Source organism: Anastrepha obliqua, chromosome 4 (assembly GCF_027943255.1).
Source record: "Anastrepha obliqua isolate idAnaObli1 chromosome 4, idAnaObli1_1.0, whole genome shotgun sequence".
NCBI classification, from domain to species: Eukaryota; Metazoa; Arthropoda; class Insecta; order Diptera; family Tephritidae; genus Anastrepha; species Anastrepha obliqua.
Genome location: NC_072895.1, coordinates 91,280,653 through 91,299,980, shown reverse-complemented (window position 1 = coordinate 91,299,980; position 19,328 = coordinate 91,280,653). Strand labels below are relative to the sequence as shown.

At 35.4% G+C, this 19,328-nt stretch overlaps 1 protein-coding gene across 1 annotated transcript in view; it reads right to left on the bottom strand.

The window, feature by feature from the left end:
- LOC129245004 (uncharacterized) overlaps window positions 1-19,328 on the bottom strand; it is a 99,181-nt gene that overhangs the window by 6,322 nt on the left and 73,531 nt on the right. The window contains exons 5-7 of the mRNA XM_054882944.1: window positions 17,173-17,705; window positions 15,804-15,935; window positions 12,343-12,468 (exon numbers count right to left, since the gene is read on the bottom strand). Coding sequence (XP_054738919.1) covers window positions 12,343-12,468; window positions 15,804-15,935; window positions 17,173-17,705 — 791 coding nt within the window. The remainder of the gene's footprint in view (window positions 1-12,342; window positions 12,469-15,803; window positions 15,936-17,172; window positions 17,706-19,328) is intronic.

Genomic DNA, 19,328 nt, shown 5'->3' with positions numbered 1-19,328 from the left:
CTCAACAGTCCAACAAACCCACAGGGTTATCAACAAAATACTTAACGATATGAATGACAGAAAATACTGTGTAGCAGTATACTTGAACATTGCAAAAGCCTTTGATAAAGTTTGGTATAAAGGACTTTTGCATAAGCTTAAACGAATCTTTCCATAAAACTACTACATATGAACTTTTGAAGAGCTTCATAACTGATCGAAAATTAAATTTGATGACGAATATTCCCATATCCTACCTATGACAGCTGGAGTACCAAAAGGCAGTGTACTAGGACCTCTTTTATATCTATTATACACCGCAGATGTGCCAACTCCGACAACACATAATGCAATGATAGCAACTTTCGCAGATGATACTGTATTAATGGCATCAAACAATGACGAAAAACAGGCGACCTTCACACTTCAAAAAATAATAAACAATACAGTCATTACAAAAACAAAAACAAAAAACAGATTCCTCTTACATTTGTGAAAGAACATAATAGACCTTAATTGTACAAAAATTACATATTGTTAATATAAAGGGTGGTTAAGTTTCAAGAGCCGGTGTGGATTTTGAATAAAATACAATTTTTGTAAGAAATTATTGTTATTTCTCTTTATTATGATAACATTGGTATGGCTTAATTACGAGCGGAAAAAAATATCGGCCAAATGGCCGTCGCAGCCTCGGCGGCACACCTCCATCCGATGGTCCAAATTTGGGTTGACATTGAGGCATAATTGAGGTTCTATGCCGTTAATGTGCCGAATTTTCTCATCCCTTAGCTCTTGAATTGTTGCTGGCTTATCGACGTACACCTTTTTTTTTCAAATAACCCCAAAGAAAGAAGTCCAACGGTGTTAAATTACATGATCTTGGCGGCCAATTGACATCGCCGCGACGTGAGTTTATTCGGCCATCAAATTTTTCGCGCAAAAGAGTCATTGTTTCGTTACCTGTGTGACAAGTGGCACCGTCCTGTTGAAACCACATATCGTCCACATCCATATCTTCCAATTCGGGCCATAAAAAGTTCGATATCATCTCACGATAGCGAACACTATTCACAGTAACTGCCTGACCGGCCTCATTTTGGAAAAAATACGGCCCAATGATGCCGCCGGCCCATAAACCGCACCAAACAGTCACTCTTTGTGGGTGCATTGGTTTTTCGGCAATCACTCTTGGATTATAATTCGCCCAAATGCGGAAATTCTGCTTATTGACGAATCCACTTAGGTGAAAATGTGCCTCACCACTGAAGATGCTTTCTTCGAAAATTGGTCATTCACTGTTGCCATTTCCTGCCACCATTCTGACCATTGACGACACTTGAAATGGTCAAGAGGCTTTAGTTCTTGAGTCAATTGCACCTTGTAAGCGTGTAAATGCAAGTCTTTATGCATAATGTTCATCAACGACGAGCGTGAGAGGTGCAATTGTTGGGCATGACGCCGAGTTGAGGTGGACGGCTGTTTAACCACACTATCGCGAATAGCAGCAATATTTTCTGCAGTACGAAGCATGAACGAGCATGCACTGGTGTTTTCACATCTCCTACAGACCCGGTTTGCTCACGAAGTGCGCGATATGCATTTTGATTTGAACGCCCGTTTTCATAATAAGCCTGAATAACTTTAACGCGTTGCTCGATTGTGTATCTTTCCTTGGTTTAAATTGAATTAGTCTGGGATTGCAAAATGTTAATTGAAATGCATAAAAAACTTGACGTTTAGGTGTGGTTTATATTCATCATCGGCCCTTAAAATTTAACCATTTTTTATAGCAGAATGTAATTTAATAAATAAAAGGGAATATAAAAAAAAAGGGGGAAAACAAGCAAATATGTAGTTCTTCGTAGTCTGTGGGAAACACTGCATTCCTAGGTTTTCAAGAATTAAATAAATAAATAAATCTCTCATTTCCTCACAAGTTTACTAAAATTATGCTTTGCCAATAATTTTAAGTTCACTCTTTATTTATTTTATATAACTACTAATTAAAAATATTTCACCTTTCTTTGATTGTTTGTTGCTAGTGGTCATAAGTTACATGAAATACTAAACTCTGCCAATCTGGCCTTTGTTTATTTATTTGAACTCTGATTGCATTGATATTGGCACCCCTTTGAACGGTTTAATTACGACACGTTAAAGCTCAATAAATATTCTGAATGGCTTTCAGCAGTGTAATCAAAGTTTCTGCAAAAATATATAAAATCAAAGTAGTGGGGAAAGATGCGTAAGCGAAAATTTATTGTTTTCTATTGCGCATTCATTAAATTAACAGTGAATGCCTTGACTTTTGCACTTTCGCACTTTCACACTTTTATGTCCTTTGTCTGTTTGCCTGGCACGCACACTCACACCTTCTTTATAACTGACTACTACCTTAGTTTAGTTACAAGCTTCCCAAGCATACGAGGGGAGGTCAAATAGTTCATGGTGATGTGAAGGGGTAGTTGATTTACATAGTACTGCTTGGCACATACTAGGTGTATTAGAATCAAATCAAAGAATCAAATTCGGGAAATACGGTTCATAACACCATCGGAAAATGACGTTGACCGAGCAGAAAGAAAATTGAAAACAGAAATGAAAATTGTGTTTCGAGTCTTTATTAAGTTCTTCACTAAGCAAAGAGAAATATCATTAGGTACTCTTGAAAGGGATGCTCAGGAGAAACAATCATTTATAAGTAGTTTTGGATTTCTCCATCAAGCTGAAAAATCAGTTGATGCCTAGCATCGCTTAGCCCCCCCGTTGGAGATGATGAATTGAAAAATATGCGAAAAACTTGTGCTGGAAGATGTTCGTTTGAAGAGGACACTAATAGAAAAAATAATTGCAGTATCACCCACAATCATTTAGAATCCCCACCATGATTATTTTGGCTAAATATTTTAGCTAGAATGCTCATACCACTTGGGAGTGCTCACGCAGGTTTTTGAATCTTGGTAGCGGAAATAAGTATGGAATAAAAAACTGTATTTTTATGAATATTAATTTTAATTTTAAGTATGGAATAAAAAACTGTATTTTTATGAATATTAATTTTATCATCAAGAAGTTGTGTCGTAGTACAAGTATATGCGGTGCAACAAGTAGGTGCAGCACTTCCTTAGAAGATCAAGGCACCACAATTAGCTCGAAAGGTGATGTCGTACTTGAACAGTTTTTTCGGACTCACAAGTCATCTTATTGGTGTATTTTAAAGAGAAAACTTTTGATGAACTTAGAGTATTTTTGCTAAAAAAATATAAGAAATTTGTCAATAAAACCCATAAACCATAAGTCTAGTATTTATTATTCATCCAAGCTTATTGTGTCATCTTCTAAGCAGGCTCTTTTCGAAATAATAAACTTCTGCTCTCAAATAGCCCAATCTTCAAATTTTATTTCAAACGCAATTCCGGAATCAACTTCAATGCTTAGCTTAAATTTCCTTCCACAACTTCTACCGGCTCAAAACGCGTGTCTCGAAGAAGTAATTGAAGTTTTGGAGAACGAAAAAAATCGTACGGAGCCATATCAGCTGAGCAGGGTTATTATGGAACTTCTTCTTCTTCTTAATTGGCGCGCTAACCGCTCAAGCGAGTTCAACAACGTTTCAAATTTTGTACAAAATTAAAAAAAAAATTAAAAAGAATTAAAACAAAAAGAGGTTGTCTGTAAAGTCGGTTTACTGACGATAGTTTAACGTGACAACGTCATAAGAAAATATATAATATATCAATAAATACTGATTGAATGGTTGCATTTTACAAAAGAAAATTTTAATTTTATTTGTTCGATAGATATTTTGTATGGATATAGAGAATGAGTTAACATTAACATAACATAATATACTTTAACATAACATAACATAACATAACATAACATAACATAACATAACATAACATAACATAACATAACATAACTTAACATAACATAACATAACATAACATAACATAACATAACATAACATAACATAACATAACATAACATAACATAACATAACATAACATAACATAACATAACATAACATAACATAACACAACATAACATAACATAACAAAACATAACATAACATAACATAACATAACATAACATAACATAACATAACATAACATAACATAACATAACATAACATAACATAACATAACATAACATAACATAACATAACATAACATAACATAACATAACATAACATAACATAACATAACATAACATAACATAACATAACATAACATAACATAACATAACATAACATAACATAACATAACATAACATAACATAACATAACATAACATAACATAACATAACATAACATAACATAACATAACATAACATAACATAACATAACATAACATAACATAACATAACATAACATAACATAACAAAACATATCATAACATAACATAACATGCTGTTCAAGCAAGGTAACGACGCATGAGCAAGATAACGACGCATTTTTTGGTGCGTGCAGCCGGCTACATAGAATTATAAGACGTTATCACGTCAAAAAATAATAATAACATTAAAACAACAGGTATTATTAACAAACTTGGTTTTATTTTAAATTCTTCAAGTAAATCAAATGAATAATAATCAATAAGAAGGTATATGCAAATACAAATACGTGATTTTATATATGTACATATGCGCATATACATACACATATACGCTCACTTAAGTAGGAGAGAGCAAGATGTCAAACGTTGCCGTTCGTTTGCTTTCTCGTTCGCTCCGCGCTTTCGCTTGCAGTTCATTCAAGGTAACGGCAATGGGCAAGGTAACACTAATGAGCAAGGTAACGACACATTTTTTCGTGCGTGCAGTCTATTAAATCGAATTATAAGAGGTTATCACGTCAAAAAAATGTTTAATTGGAAATATTTTTTTTTAATTTCAAAGTTTCAAATTTTGTATATTACAAAACTAAAAAAAAAATTAAAAACAGAAAAATTATTTGTTTTAATTCAATTTAAGTAATTTAGTTACAAAAATTTAATTTGAAATAATTTGTTTTTAATTTTTAATTTTAAATAATTTTTTTTTAATTTAATTTCGACCCTTATTTAATTTCACAGTTTTCTACTTCTTCATTTTGGTAACTTTTCGCTCCACCCTTGTATATCCGCCTCCATACACCCACATATTTATTTATCCACTAACCCAATCAAGCATAAATTAAGCGCTGCTCGATTTGAGTTTATTAATGATAGCGGAACCCTTTGATTTATTGCGCCTTTTCACGGCAAAGTAAATATGGCGATAAATATTTAATTTGCAGCACCCACATTGGCGCACTGTGGGCTGCTTTTACTCCTTTTGTAGGCTGCTATTGTATATTTTTATAAATCATATTTATCTAGTATATAAATATATTTTACTTAAATTTTCGTAATTTCAAAATATATTATTTAATTTCCTCCCCCTCTCTCCTTTAAACCCACCAACTTCTGCTTATCCTTTGTCTAGGCCAGCTGTTGGTTAATTTTGCGCAGTTGAATGTAATTTATTATTATTTTGAATACATTTGCATTTATAATCTGGTTTTATCGACACATTGCCGAACAACGACACCAAAAATTATCGTTGGTAAATCAGTTTGTCAATGCTGTTGGATTGTTGAATAATTTCCTACAAATTTTGTTATCCGGATTAACTGTCGGCTGCAGTTGAATAGCCAGTATAATTTATTAAAATTACCATTTATTTATTAACATAAATCTGTTCGTATCTCTCGTTGCATGATGACACTGATACTGATGAATCATTGCTGTTTCAATTTGCAACATTTTATACGATATATGCAAGTACAATTAGTTAATTACCATCAGAGGCGGGACAATGACGTACGGTTCTCAAATTAATTTAAGTAGTTTCGGAGTGAATACAGAATAATACCTTAATTGATGGCTATGTAGTACAAGAACGAAATGAAAATAATAAGGCTCTTATATCGGAAAATTGAAATAGAGATCAAGGAATACTATCTGCCATAGGCCGTTTTCAAAGTAAAGATCTACATTTTTCTTAAGGCAGTGAAGGGCATAAAACGACACATTTGAAACCACAGGTATCTTACATTTGAGGTAGAAAATATGTTGCTTGCATTTACGTGAAATATGAAGATAATTTCTTTGACACATATTAATCTTCTAGCTGCCTCATAGCTGTGTCTTTTGACGCCTTTTAGGCAAAACAGTAAAGGGTTACGATAGAAAGGCATTTAAGCTTCTGAGTGGCTGAAGGATGATGAATTTATGTGGTGCATTTCATAGCATATTTTAGGGACAGCTTTAAATTTAAAATTGAAATATGTTATTATTTTTATTTATATCCCATGCTGAATACTACTAATACTATATAAGTAAATAAATAAATAACTGTAAGATAACAAATAAATAAATAAATCAATAAATAAATAATTAAAGAAATAAATAAATAGCTCTAAATACGTCACTTGTTGCCTATCGATTTGACTGGCAAAGAGTTTGCAGCGAAAGCAGCGACACGCATGAATGCTATATCGAAATGGAATAAGTAATTATCTTGGCCATTCGGCTCTCTGATTATATATACAGATGGTTCAAAACAAGACGGCAAAGAGGGATTTGGAATCTTTTCCAATTCCCCTCACATCAATCTATCATTTAGATTACCCGACTACTGTAGCGTATTCCAAGCGGAAGTATGCGCTATCTGGTATGCTGCGAAAACTCTCTTAGAAAAGAGAATATCACTAGAGGATATCCGCTTTTTCACTGACAGTCAAGCGGCCGTTCGAGCACTCAGCGCCTCTTATACCCACTCAGATGTGGTTCGATCCTGTCTCTTATCTCTTAACGAGATAAGTGTTCAGAATTCTGTCCGAGTTATCTGGATACCGGACCACAGTAGATTCGAAGGTAACTGCAAAGCTGATGAGCTCGCGAGAGCTGGAGCTGCGCAATCAAATATTAGTAACTTACCCACAATCCACATTCCGCTCTCAACATGTAAAATGATCATTGATCGATAATTTCACAGCATTGCTGATCGGAGGTGGCGAGTGGAAACTATATACTTGCGTTACGACCATACAAATCTGGCCATCCTACCATCTGAAACAGACAAAAACCCTTATAAGTCTTTCGAAATACGAACTAAGGCATATAATATCTCTTATCACCGGCCACTGCCTTTTGGGCACTCACGCACGTCGGCTCGGGGTTCTTCAAAACGACCTGTGCAGATACTGCGAGGACGAAGATGAGGAAGTATCGAGCAGGAATTTGCTGTGCAGTTGTCCCGGTCTAGCCAGAAGTCGACTCGCTCTTCTAGGCTCTCCAACAATTGACAATCTTTCAGTACTCTCGGACCTGAAAATCGAATCTCTCATCAAATTCTCGAAACGAATTAATATCTTTGACCAAAATCTATAATAAAAATCCCGGTTAGGTGGGGAAATCATACAATATAATGAGCTCTATGGCAACACAACGGACCCAACTTGCGGTCTATGTGGCACTCCGATGCGGGGCACCCTTAAACCAACCAACCAACCAATAAATAAATAAGTAAATAAATGAATGAATAAATAAAGAAACAAATTAATAAAAAAATAACTAAATAAATAAGCAAATAGCATACGAATAACTAAAAACCAGATAAATAAATAACTACAAAAATAATATGTTAATGAATTAAAAAATAAATAAAGAAATAAGTAAATAACTAAATGAATGAGTAAATAAAGAAATAAATTAATAAAAAATGACTAAACAAATAAGCAAATAAATGCATAACTAACAAATAAATAAATAAGTAAATAAATAACTAAAAAAAATAAAAACAAATAAATTAAAAATAAATAATAAAACAAATAAATAAATAAGCTGAAGTCAAGGCCAACATATGCAGGTTGGTCCAAATAAAAAAGGATTTTGAATCAATTACATTTACTATTTTATTTGTATGCCTGTTATTTTCCCAAAAAAATTCTTAGCTACGCTAGCAAAAAGAAAAAAAATCGCATTTAAGGTAGTAGGTATTTATATGTATTTTTTAGGAATTTGTTTTTAGAAAATATAATGCGATCGTTTTGCTACTTTCGTTTCTTTTCAGCCCTAACTTTCTATACTACAGTCTGAAAAACATACCTTTTTTCAAAAGTCCGCCATTTTGTTATTTTTTACGAAAATTTTCCCATTGTGCCACCTGCCTAAATGAATACTAATACTAATTCTAATACTAATCAGTTTAACTTTTTCCTTTCAGATGTCCTGAAGAAACAAAATCCTTTTGACAACCCACCTACCTTTTTTTTAAGACGCTTACTTTGGTGCCACACTACTACAAAAAAATAAGTAAAAAAAAAATGCTTTGCATACTATTTGATGCCAATAATAACATACTATAAAATCAAAACGAGCGTATCTTATTTTCTAAAAAAAAAAAATTCCGAAAAATATCTATAAAAAATGAATATTTTACTACCTTAATGATCGGAAATCCCATTGTGTTTACAAAGGTATCTGATGTGTGTTTTGGAATTGTGACAGGATTTGCCTTTGTATTTGTTTGAAATACTAAATGATGAAGACTACAGCGCCACTGTTTTGGGAGTTAAAATTGAGTATATAATGTTAATATAGACAATTTTTAGTTTTTACTCTCCAAATTCATAATTTTAAGATTTATTCAATGCTGATAAATAAATGTCGGGAGCTTATATCGCATCTCCAATTATCAAAACAATCGATTTCTAATCCCAACAATCATCATCGACTCATATAATTGCCCCTTACATCCCGTTGTAAAATTATAAACACGCCACTATTTTTTTTAAATTTAACTATAATTCATGCAATAAAAGCAAGGTATAGCTTAAAATTTGGATAAAAACTTCAAAAAATTAAAAAAAAACCTAAAAAAACAAAGAAGTTTTTTTTTAATTTTTTTTAAGTTTTGTTTTATCCAAATTCGAATTGAATTTGAATTAATTTTATGTTGGTATATAGTTTTTTTAAAAGAAATACCTTCGGCTCCCTTTAACATTTTTATGATTTTTTTTTTAGTTTTTAGAATAAATCATTTTTTTTTCAAGGTTTTCAGAAAAATTGTTTGTATTATATAATACAAAAAATACATTTGTATATTCCGTCAATACTTTAAACTTATATAAGTAAATGCTTAAAAAAAATTCTCATACATTTTTAACAAAAAAAATTTTTTAAATGTTTAAAAGGATCACAAAAACTTTTGACAGATTTTTTTTTGTTTTAAGGAAAGGGTGTTTTGTTTAGCTGCATAAGAACTACCGATATCGATAACTAAGCGTTGAGGGCTAAGAATGCCATTTCTGTTCAGTGTGGTTTGGCAAGCCACCATGAATCGTTTAACGCCAGAACAACGAAAATTTACTTTGGAAAAAAAAAAAAAATAAATAAATATATTCGCGCAGTTCATAGAGTACTGGCTGCATCATCGGTCCTTATATCTTTTGAAGTGAGAAATCAGCTGCTGTTATGGTGAATGACGAGCGCTATTGAGTCAAGCTGACTGAATTTTTTGTTTCTAAAAATTAATCAGCTATACATCGCGACATTTGGTTCCATAAAGACAGCGCAACTTACCATACGGCGTGCAAGTATCGATTTAAAGAAAGATTCAAACCGCCATTGACCAGTCGTATGTGATTTCTTAAGGGGATACCCATAACTTTTCGAGTTATACTCGAATATGTCCAGCAAATCAATAAGTGCAAAATATTGTTGTAGTGAAGCGCCACCTTTGACTTGTTACGGCGCTAGAGGTTAGGAAATGGAAATTCTTATAATTTAATATATGAGTATGGATGGTATAAGTGTTAAGTGTAAGAGAACCTTTGACAATGGATGTATATTTGGATGTATATCACCCTGATTAGACCCATTATTACATACGCCTCTGTAATATGATGGAAGGCTACAATGGTTAATTCCAGAGTAAAATCTCTAAACAGACTAAAGAGAAGTGTGTGCTTGAGTATCACAGGTGCCATGAGTACGACATCTGCTGATGCCCTTAATGCCATTCTGAACTTGCAACCTCTAGATCTTCAAATTCGAAAGGAAGCAATGAAGGCGGCGTATAGGCTCAAGTTAAACAGAGTCTGGGGAAATGAAGAAAGCTTCGGTAGGAAGTATGATGTTTTGATCCCAGATAGAGATCAATGGTTAAGTCCAGAGAACCTCTTAATGGGATATCAGCACACTTTCTACACCGACGGATCCAAAACAGTGATGGTACTTAGACGAAGACACTAAGTACTCCTATGCCACAGGACAGTTGGCACGGTATTCCTTATGGAAGTCTATGTCATCTTAAATGTGGCGTACTGGCTAATTGAGAAAAAGTGGCGGGGCAGCTGTATTGGAATTTGTAGTGACAGTCAAGCTACCCTTTCTAACCCACGCTGCTCCTCGAAGTTAGTCGGTGAATGTAAGACAAAACTGAAAAGTGTTGCAAAACACAACAATGCTAGTCTTATTTGGGTGCCTGGACATTGTGTAATTGCAGTGATCGAATTAGCTGATAAACTGGCTAATGAAGGCTCTGCAAGTATGCCACTAGGCCCTGAATCTTTTCTAGGTGTCAATTCTGCATTGATTCAACTAGGGATTGATGACTTCATGAGGTCTGCCCATAGAGGACCTTGATCTGAGTTAAACTCGTGCAGAGTAGCCAAGTGCTTTGTGAAAGAACCAAACAGGAAAATAACGACTTTTCTCCTAAAACTCAGCAGAAAGGACCTGAGAGTACTGGTGGGTGCAATCACGGGGCACAACGTCTGTGGTCAGCATATGGCTGCCATAGGGGTCGTAGACAGTTCGATATGCCTATCCTGTCTTGAAAATGACGACACTGCAAAGCATTTTTCCTGTAGCTATTCTGCGTTTTCTAGAATCAGACTCCGGATATTGGGTTGCTCATACACTTCCTCTTCCGGATCTCTTAAAATTCATCAATGAATCCAAGATATTTGTGGAAGAGTGATCTCAACCTAATTTATCCGTCTTACCATCCACTTTTTATCTTTCTTATCTCTTTCTTATATCTTTCCACTGAAATATATCCGGGTGTAGTACAATGGTCTCCTGACTGAGTGCTTGGACTTGTCCAACCACCCACAAATCTAATCTAATCTAATTGAATGCATGGTATCACCTTGCTGCCACATTATAAACATTTCCTATAAAAGTTAGGGAAATACTGCTGAGACAGTCTTTGGGCTGTTCCTTTAAGGGGTTACATACGTCCAGAATTTTCTAAATATCGATTTTTTTACAGATTATTATTCTTTATAGTTTTAGGCATATTTCTGTGGAAGTCGATTGTAAAAATTCCTCATGGGTATAAAGTTATGGTAGAAAATGTAATTTTTTTTTCGGCACGGTCTGTATGATAACTGATACAGTTTTTAATGCTTTTTGATGCGGTTTTTTTTTTAAATATTGGAAAGGGTTAGAGATTCATCAACATTTCAAGGTGAAATGATGCAGACCGTGGATCAACTTTTTTCATTGTGCTTTGGATTACGTGATTTTTTATATACTATTTTTTGTAAAAAAAATTATAATAAATTTTTTATAAAGTTTAAGTACTAATAAACAATTTTTATATATATTTCTAGTGTTATCCCTTTCAAAAACAGTTCTTAGGGCATTTTTGGCGCTGCTAGACGTATGTAACCCCTTAACGTACTATCGCAGGAACGCAGTAGCGATCCTCGTACTAATCACCCAATAATGCTAATAAATGCTAAATGGATCCAATAAGGCGGAGTAGTTATCGTATAACTTTTTGCGCAACCATCATTGAATTTATTTTATTTTATTTTTATTTACTTCCTTTGTTATTTTATTTATATGTATTTTATTTGGGGCGAACTTTTGATGAGCGAATAATTTCAAGATAAGGGTTCGCTTTAATTAATTAATTTCTGCGCCGTACGTGAAGTCACTGGTAATTTTTTGGTCGTCCACTTTTTTTTAATTTTAGTTGAAGTGTTCCATTTTCTCTGCTTTTAGTTAAACGGTGTGTCGATTAATAAAAATCATCAATCAAATTTATTTATTTATTTGAATCAAGCTCCTCGTTATTTAATTGCTTCCAAGCACTATGAGATTCTACAAACCTTATTTGTAATGTTTCATTTTCGTTTCTACTCTCTAAATTATTAATTGCTTTTCATATTTTCGCATATTATTTGAACTCATCTTCCTATTTTTCGAGCTAAATGCGCACACATAAAAATGCAGCATATTTTTCCAACTTTAGCTTTAATTTCCCATTTGCAAATATGGTGTGTGTGTATGTGCAGACCATACAAATGCTTTTACTTACCCTATTCGGCATCAAATGTCTGCTCAAACGTCGAAAATCCGAATTAAGAAGCCAGTACATAAAAGGATTCCACAAACTGTTGCTTAAAGCGGTCCAAGTTACCAGAAAATCCAGAAACGGGGGCAGCTGTGGGTGAGCAAAAGAACATATTTCTCAAAAGCCATATACAAGAGAGAATTTGAAAAAGCGGCACACAAACAAAGCAAAAGAAGTAGAGTGCACTTTTAGCAGTAAAGCAAGCAATAAACCCATTAAGGCGCTTAGAAAAAAATTTGTGTGCAGCACAAAGTGGGGTTAAAGGTTTTTGATGGAATGTGAGTGAAATAACGATAAAATAGAAAATTATGAGGAAAAAAAAAAAATGAAAAATGTTGAGCAAAACTTGGTGAAAAATCAGGGAAATGGAGAAAAAACCTCAATTTGAAAAATAAAAGGAAAAATAAGCAAATATTGAACAAATATTCCTCAAACGTGTACGGTTTTGAAACTGCGCTCAACTTAGGGAACGTGGCGGTAGCGAGTATTGAGGTAGTTTTACCTGAGCTGCTGGATGAGCTCGCTTACGGCTTTAGTTACAATATTTGAGTTTGATAGCTCCAAAGCTTTGTTAGCGTACACTGGTGTGATGCAGCTAAAGACATTTTTAAATAAATTTATTAAGCCTTGTGGACTCTTGTAACGGGTCTTGCTCATAGGGGTAGAATATGATGCCTCATGTTGATGCATTTGGTATGTCTTGTGAGATTTACGCAGTAAAAAAATAAAATTTATCAATTCATAAAATTTTTCTTAGATGCAGCGATCTGCTCGGCGAATGATGTGATAAACAAAGAAGCAACTTGCTTGCTTACCCGCTACTTACTGGCGGAAAGGATATGACGTGAAAGTCGCTTAACCAAACAAAGACTATTTAGCGTGCTGAGTTGGCTTTATTCAATTCGTTTTCTAAACTTAGTTTTAGTTAAGTTTTTGAAGTCTTTAAAAATAAAATTTTTGCAGTTTTCAGTGCTTGTGAATGGCTCAAAAACCGCCCAAAAGATCTTACTACATGAATTTACTCGTAAAAAAAAAATAGTTTGTTTCTCGGATCCCAGTCTGGTCTCAACATAAATTATAAGCTCAGGGCTAAATGGTGCAGCAGTCGAGATATTTAGAAACATTTTAGTTATCATCTGTAGTGGGTAAATAGATCGGTAGAAATGACTTTCGTCTTCAGACCAACTCAGTTAGACCGTTGCCGCTCCATTGTGATACCGTAGCAGCAGTTTATCTGCTACTCCTCGTTAAACCACTTTTTTTTAAGTGGAAACCCATGGAACTTGCTGACGCTTATATCGCTAAAGTCATTCGTATCAATCAAAAACTATGAGAAAATATCTAAACTTAGCGGCAGGCCACGCAGGAAAGAGACAGAGAAGATGACTGATATACTCTTCCTCCTCCTTAATCTTGCAGCATCCGCAATAACCAATTTTTAAGCATGTCGGACTAGCTTTGCTTGTGATCAAAGCAACATCCTGTTTGCTTGACCGATTACATGTCACACTACCCACTCCATCTCGTATTGGCGAAGTGTTAATGCTATTTGTGCCTCGCAGTTTGTGTGTTGAGAAGGGTATACCTTCAATATCCATATCAAGAGGTCGGCGAGTGGTAGTGTCTCTCTCTCTCTAATTTGTCTGCCTTACAATTCCCTGGTATGCGGAAAATATTCCGCCACCTCGTTAAGAGATGCACCACATCAAATTAATGCAATCTGAGACATAGAGATAAAAAGTCTGCTATTATACCTGGATATCATGAAACGGATCTGACTCAAGAAAAAGAAGAAAAAAAAAACAACAACACATCACACAAGAACAGTGGTAGTAAAACGATGCTAGTCTCTAATTAGGATTATTTCAATAGAAATACTCAAACACTTCAACAAAAGAACAACAACAATATTTGGCCCAACATTTCGTAATTCATGTCAAGCGTGAGATTGGAAAATGGGACTAACCCATCTGAGGTGATATAATTCATTCGATTTAATTGACAATAAGTCTAGAGGATGATGATATGAATTCTTTTATTACACTTTTAATCTACAACAAATAATATGCATTGAAATTTCATATCGTCTGTTTGTATATTTTACCCTCGGCAGGCAATGTCAAACGTCGAGTGTATTTCTGCCATGAAAAAGCTCCTCATAAAAAATATCTGCCGTTTAAGGAAAAAGATAAAGACGCACAACATAAATTGGAGCACCTCGGCCAAATACTTAACAAAAGTGAACACGCCATTTATTTATTTTTTTATATGTTTTTTTATTTTTATCTATTGCACGACTGCTAATTTGAAATCGATTTGATGCGTTCGGAATTGGCTGTATACGAGTATAACTTTTCGTAACTATTCAAGTCTATTAGATGGGAACAAGTTTTTCTTTTAAATCTCATAAATTGTGTATATATGGTGGCACAAAATTAATCACCCCACAGGAAGCTTTATAATTTTTGCAAATGGCGTCATACGTCTTAGTTGACCCTTCCGGACTAAACAGCCGCAGTATATTTACAAGCAGATAAGCAATGGAGAGCGTGAAGATCAAAATAAAGATTTCCCTCACTTAAAATACTTTTTTTATTTAGTAAAAAAGTTATTCAACAACAAAATTGGATGATTCAGCCACCCTATAGTGATTGGGTATAAATTTGTAAATTTGTAAATATATTTACTTAAAATATATATTTTAAAATAAAACTTAAATAATAAATTAATTTTTTTTTTTAATATTTGAATTAAGTTTTTAAATTTAAATGATAAAAAAATGTTTAAAATACAATTTTGTACAGACTTATTCTATGAGTCTAGGAGAAAATGGTTTTAAAATTAAATTTTCTGTTCTTTGTATACAATTCTAAATAAAAAAAAAATTTTAAATAACATTTTGTTAAGACCCATAGAATTAAGTCTAGGAAAAAATATTTTTATATAAAAAAAAAATTTGTTGTTTTAAATAAAATTTTGCCAAGATTAATTCTATGAGTGTAGGAAAAAAATTTTTTAAATCTTAAAAAAAAATTTTAATTATTTAATTTAGTTTTTTTTTTTTAATATCTCGGCTTCAGCGACAACTAACGGGAAAATAAATATGCTATTTAATACCGTTCCATATGTTAGCATAAAAGAAAAATACTCCGAAATATTTATTTTACTAATTATATTCGTTTCTTTGTATTACATTTTATGCTTAATTTATTCATAGTGAGTTCATAATTAAACCTGAAGCTAGCGAATGGGATACCAAATCAAAAAAAATCAGTACAAATGTAATTATTTGTATATCCATTAAGTGTGCATGTGTGGATGGGATTATGGAAAAATTAATTAAATACAAAAATTTATTATAGTGGTGCGGCTGGCTGGCTGCTCTTGCCGCCGCAGCCAATTAATATTTAATCAATTTCACTCACCTTCGAGCCCGTGCAGGCAGTGACAATCTCCTGTATCGTCCAAGGTGTGACCATAACAATGAAACCTAACGAAATGGCAGCCATGGAGCGTGAAGTGTTGCCGGCTGAATGCTTTTCCTGTATGGGCACAATCTAGGAAAAGGAAACGATTAGAATGAAAGCAAAACAAAAAAGAAAGAAAGAGTAAAAAAAAGAAAAAGACATTATAATTACAAAAGCAAATAAGAAGAAAGGAAGGTAGATAAGCAGAGCTGGCTCAGCAAATTAGCTGTTCAATAGGAGCCACGGTAGCTCCAGAAAAGATTGCGAGCTCTGAATTTGTTTGTTGCAATTGTGAGTCCATAAGTTGGTCATTCAATTAGCAAGTGAAAAAGCTTGCTAACGAGCAACACACACATACACGCATATATAGATGCACATACACAATCATATGCAAGTGCACACCAACTCATCTATAGTCAAATTCTATGTATCTGTGCGCTTAGCTATGCACTCTCGAAATGGTTACCACAATTTATACTGCACACGCGTGAGCGTCAAGTTAAACGAGTGCTTGTAGAAGTGCCCAGAAGTAGACTATATACAGGGTTGGCCATATTAAACTGACCCATTGAGTAACCCTATAACTTTTTACTGTAATTTGAAATCTAAGGTTTACGTCAACAAGCCAAAGACACTAGGCGCACTTAAGGCCAATATCCGACGGGAAATAGCCGCCATATCGGCCGAGACGCTAGCCAAAACTATGGAAAACGCCGAAAAACGGGCACATTACGCTATACGAGCTAAGGGCGACCACTTGCGCGATATCATATTCAAAAAGTGATGTAAACGAATCTCCTTGAACTAAATTAAATGTTTTTCACAATGAAACACAAAAAAATGTTTCTTTTTCCATATTTTTTTAATAATCACATGGGTCAGTTTAATATGGCCAACCCTGTACATATCCAAATACGCGCTAAGGGCGACCACTTGCGCGATATTATATTCAAAAAGTGATGTAAACGAATCTCCTTGAACTAAATTAAATGTTTTTCACAATGAAACACAAAAAAATGTTTCTTTTTCCATATTTTTTTAATAATCACATGGGTCAGTTTAATATGGCCAACCCTGTACATGCGGCACACGCGAATGCATACAAACGGCAGACAAATTAACAAACATTCGCCTAGCCACTGAATCGGACGCTTTGTTGCTTTGAGCACAGGTTTTAATTGCGGTCAGTTAACCAACTAACGAACTGTACATTTATACAAAATGCAGCTCTGCTTGTACGCACATTCACACACACATCGAACCAGCCAACATCCTTCAGCTTCTCCACACTTCGCTTAACTTACTAATCACTCGAATTTCCACTCACCTTCTTTGTGACATTATTCGTTGGACCACCTCCACTTGCTCCACCGCCATTGCCATTGCCACCAACACCACCACCACCACCACTAGCGCTACCGAAACCTCCGCTACCGCCACCCATGCCGCCCACACCGCCCATGCCACTCATGCCCCCCATACCTAGGCCCATACTCATCGCCATGCTGAGATTCATTACTGGCGTATTTGGCAGCGTTGTGGTCCCCGCCGGTACTCCATGATGACTTACACCACCGCCAACACCACCACCACCAATACCACCATGATGCATATGATGGCCATGCATCGATTGGTGTAACATGTGCGGCGGATGTCCGAGATGCGGATGATGTGCCGCGGCTGTTAGTGGCATTGTTGGATCATTTAACCGGAAACGGCTCATATGAAAACTCGAGCCGTAGCAGTACATTAGCACCATGGTGGTGGGGAAGTAGAGTGCGCAGGTGGCTAATATACGATATGAGGGCTTGCTGTAGAACGGTTCACAGGCCATGAGGCCGGTATTGTTGAAGTAATAGCCTGGAAAGTGCAAAGGAAATAATGAGATTACTTTTGTAAGTGCGAGATTGGGAAGCAATTGCGATAATGAGCAGGCTTTTTGAAAGCCGTGTGCTTTGGATAAAACTTAGAGGTTTTGAAATGTTGCATAGATATCTAAATTGGAAAAAAATAATGTATAAGTAAATTAATGCGTGGAGTATGAGTGTAAATGAATGGTTTTGGTCTAGGGATTCTTGAGCAGATTTCATTTATAAATATTAACAATTTGCAATTAACATTCTGCTTTCGCAGAAGGCTTCAAATAAGCCAATGAAGTGAATTTCGCATCATGTAATTCAATTTAAATTATTTTTGTCAGCTTTGTAAAGAGCTCTTACACGGTGCGGCGCGTGTTTGGTTTCGAAGATTAGATTGGAAGATTTTCTGTTGATTACCAAGATATTAGCTTGTGAAATTTAGTTAATTTCTCTGAAATGTGTTGTTTTTACAGGAAACCGCCCCGGTCTTAAAACCTTCTGTAAGCCACCGAACTTTCTGGTAGAATTTTCGGGTGTTGTTCCTGTTGGCCAGCATCTCAAGCACCTCGCACTCACGTATTTCGGCCTCTCGTTTCTTCTTTCGGATAATACTTACGTCTCTCTTCCTTTTTTAGCTCTCTATAGCGATCCCACATGGTTCGCGTTGCGCCCCCTACCAACTGTGTTTTCGTGCTCGCCGGAATCCGATTTCTTCTTCGGCGGCGGTACGTAGGGAACGAGAAATGTTGCTCCATTGTTCGTGCATGCCGGTTTGTTGGGCAGTGCTCTCTGAGAGCAGGAGTGAGAGTCGAGCGGCGAATCTTCTGGCTGTCTGTTGTAAATGCAGCTTTTCGATGTCGAACATTCTTTGCGTTGGTAGATGCACGTTTTTTGCTGCACAGAGATATGTGCGCAGTTTGGCTGCAAAAAGGTAGTGATCCGAGTCAATGTTGGGTCCTCGGATCGTACGTACATCTAATACACTAGAAGCGTGTCTTCCATCTATCACAACATGATCGATCTGGTTTCACGTTTTTCGACCAGGAGACAGCCAGGTAGCTTGGTGTATCTTGGAGTCTGGTGCTGCAGACTACCATGTTTCGGACCCCGCCGAAGTCGATCAGCCTCTGTCCCTTACCGGATGTTTCGTTATGCAGGCTGAATTTTCCGACTGTAGGACCAAAAATTGCCTCTTTGCCTCTTGGCGTTGAAGTTCCCAAGCACGATTTTTATGTCGTGGCGGGGGCAGTGCTCATAGAAACGTTCCAAGCGCTCATAGAAGGATTCTTTGGTCGCATCGTCCTTCTCTTCCGTCGGGACGTGGGCGCAAATTAGCGAGATGTTAAAAAATCGCGCTTTGATGTGGATTATTGCGAGACGCTCGTCTACCGGAGTGAACGGCAGTACTTGGCGATGAAGTCTCTCTCCCACAACAAATCCGACACCGAATTTGCGCTCCTTTACATGGCAGCTGTAGTAGACATCGCAAGGTCCTATGTTTTTCGTGCCTTGCCCCGTCCATCGCATTTCTTGAATGGCAGTGATGCCAGCCTTTACTCTCACGAGCACTTCAAGCAGCCGGGCAGAGGCACCTTCCCCATTAAGAGACCGGACATTCCAAGGG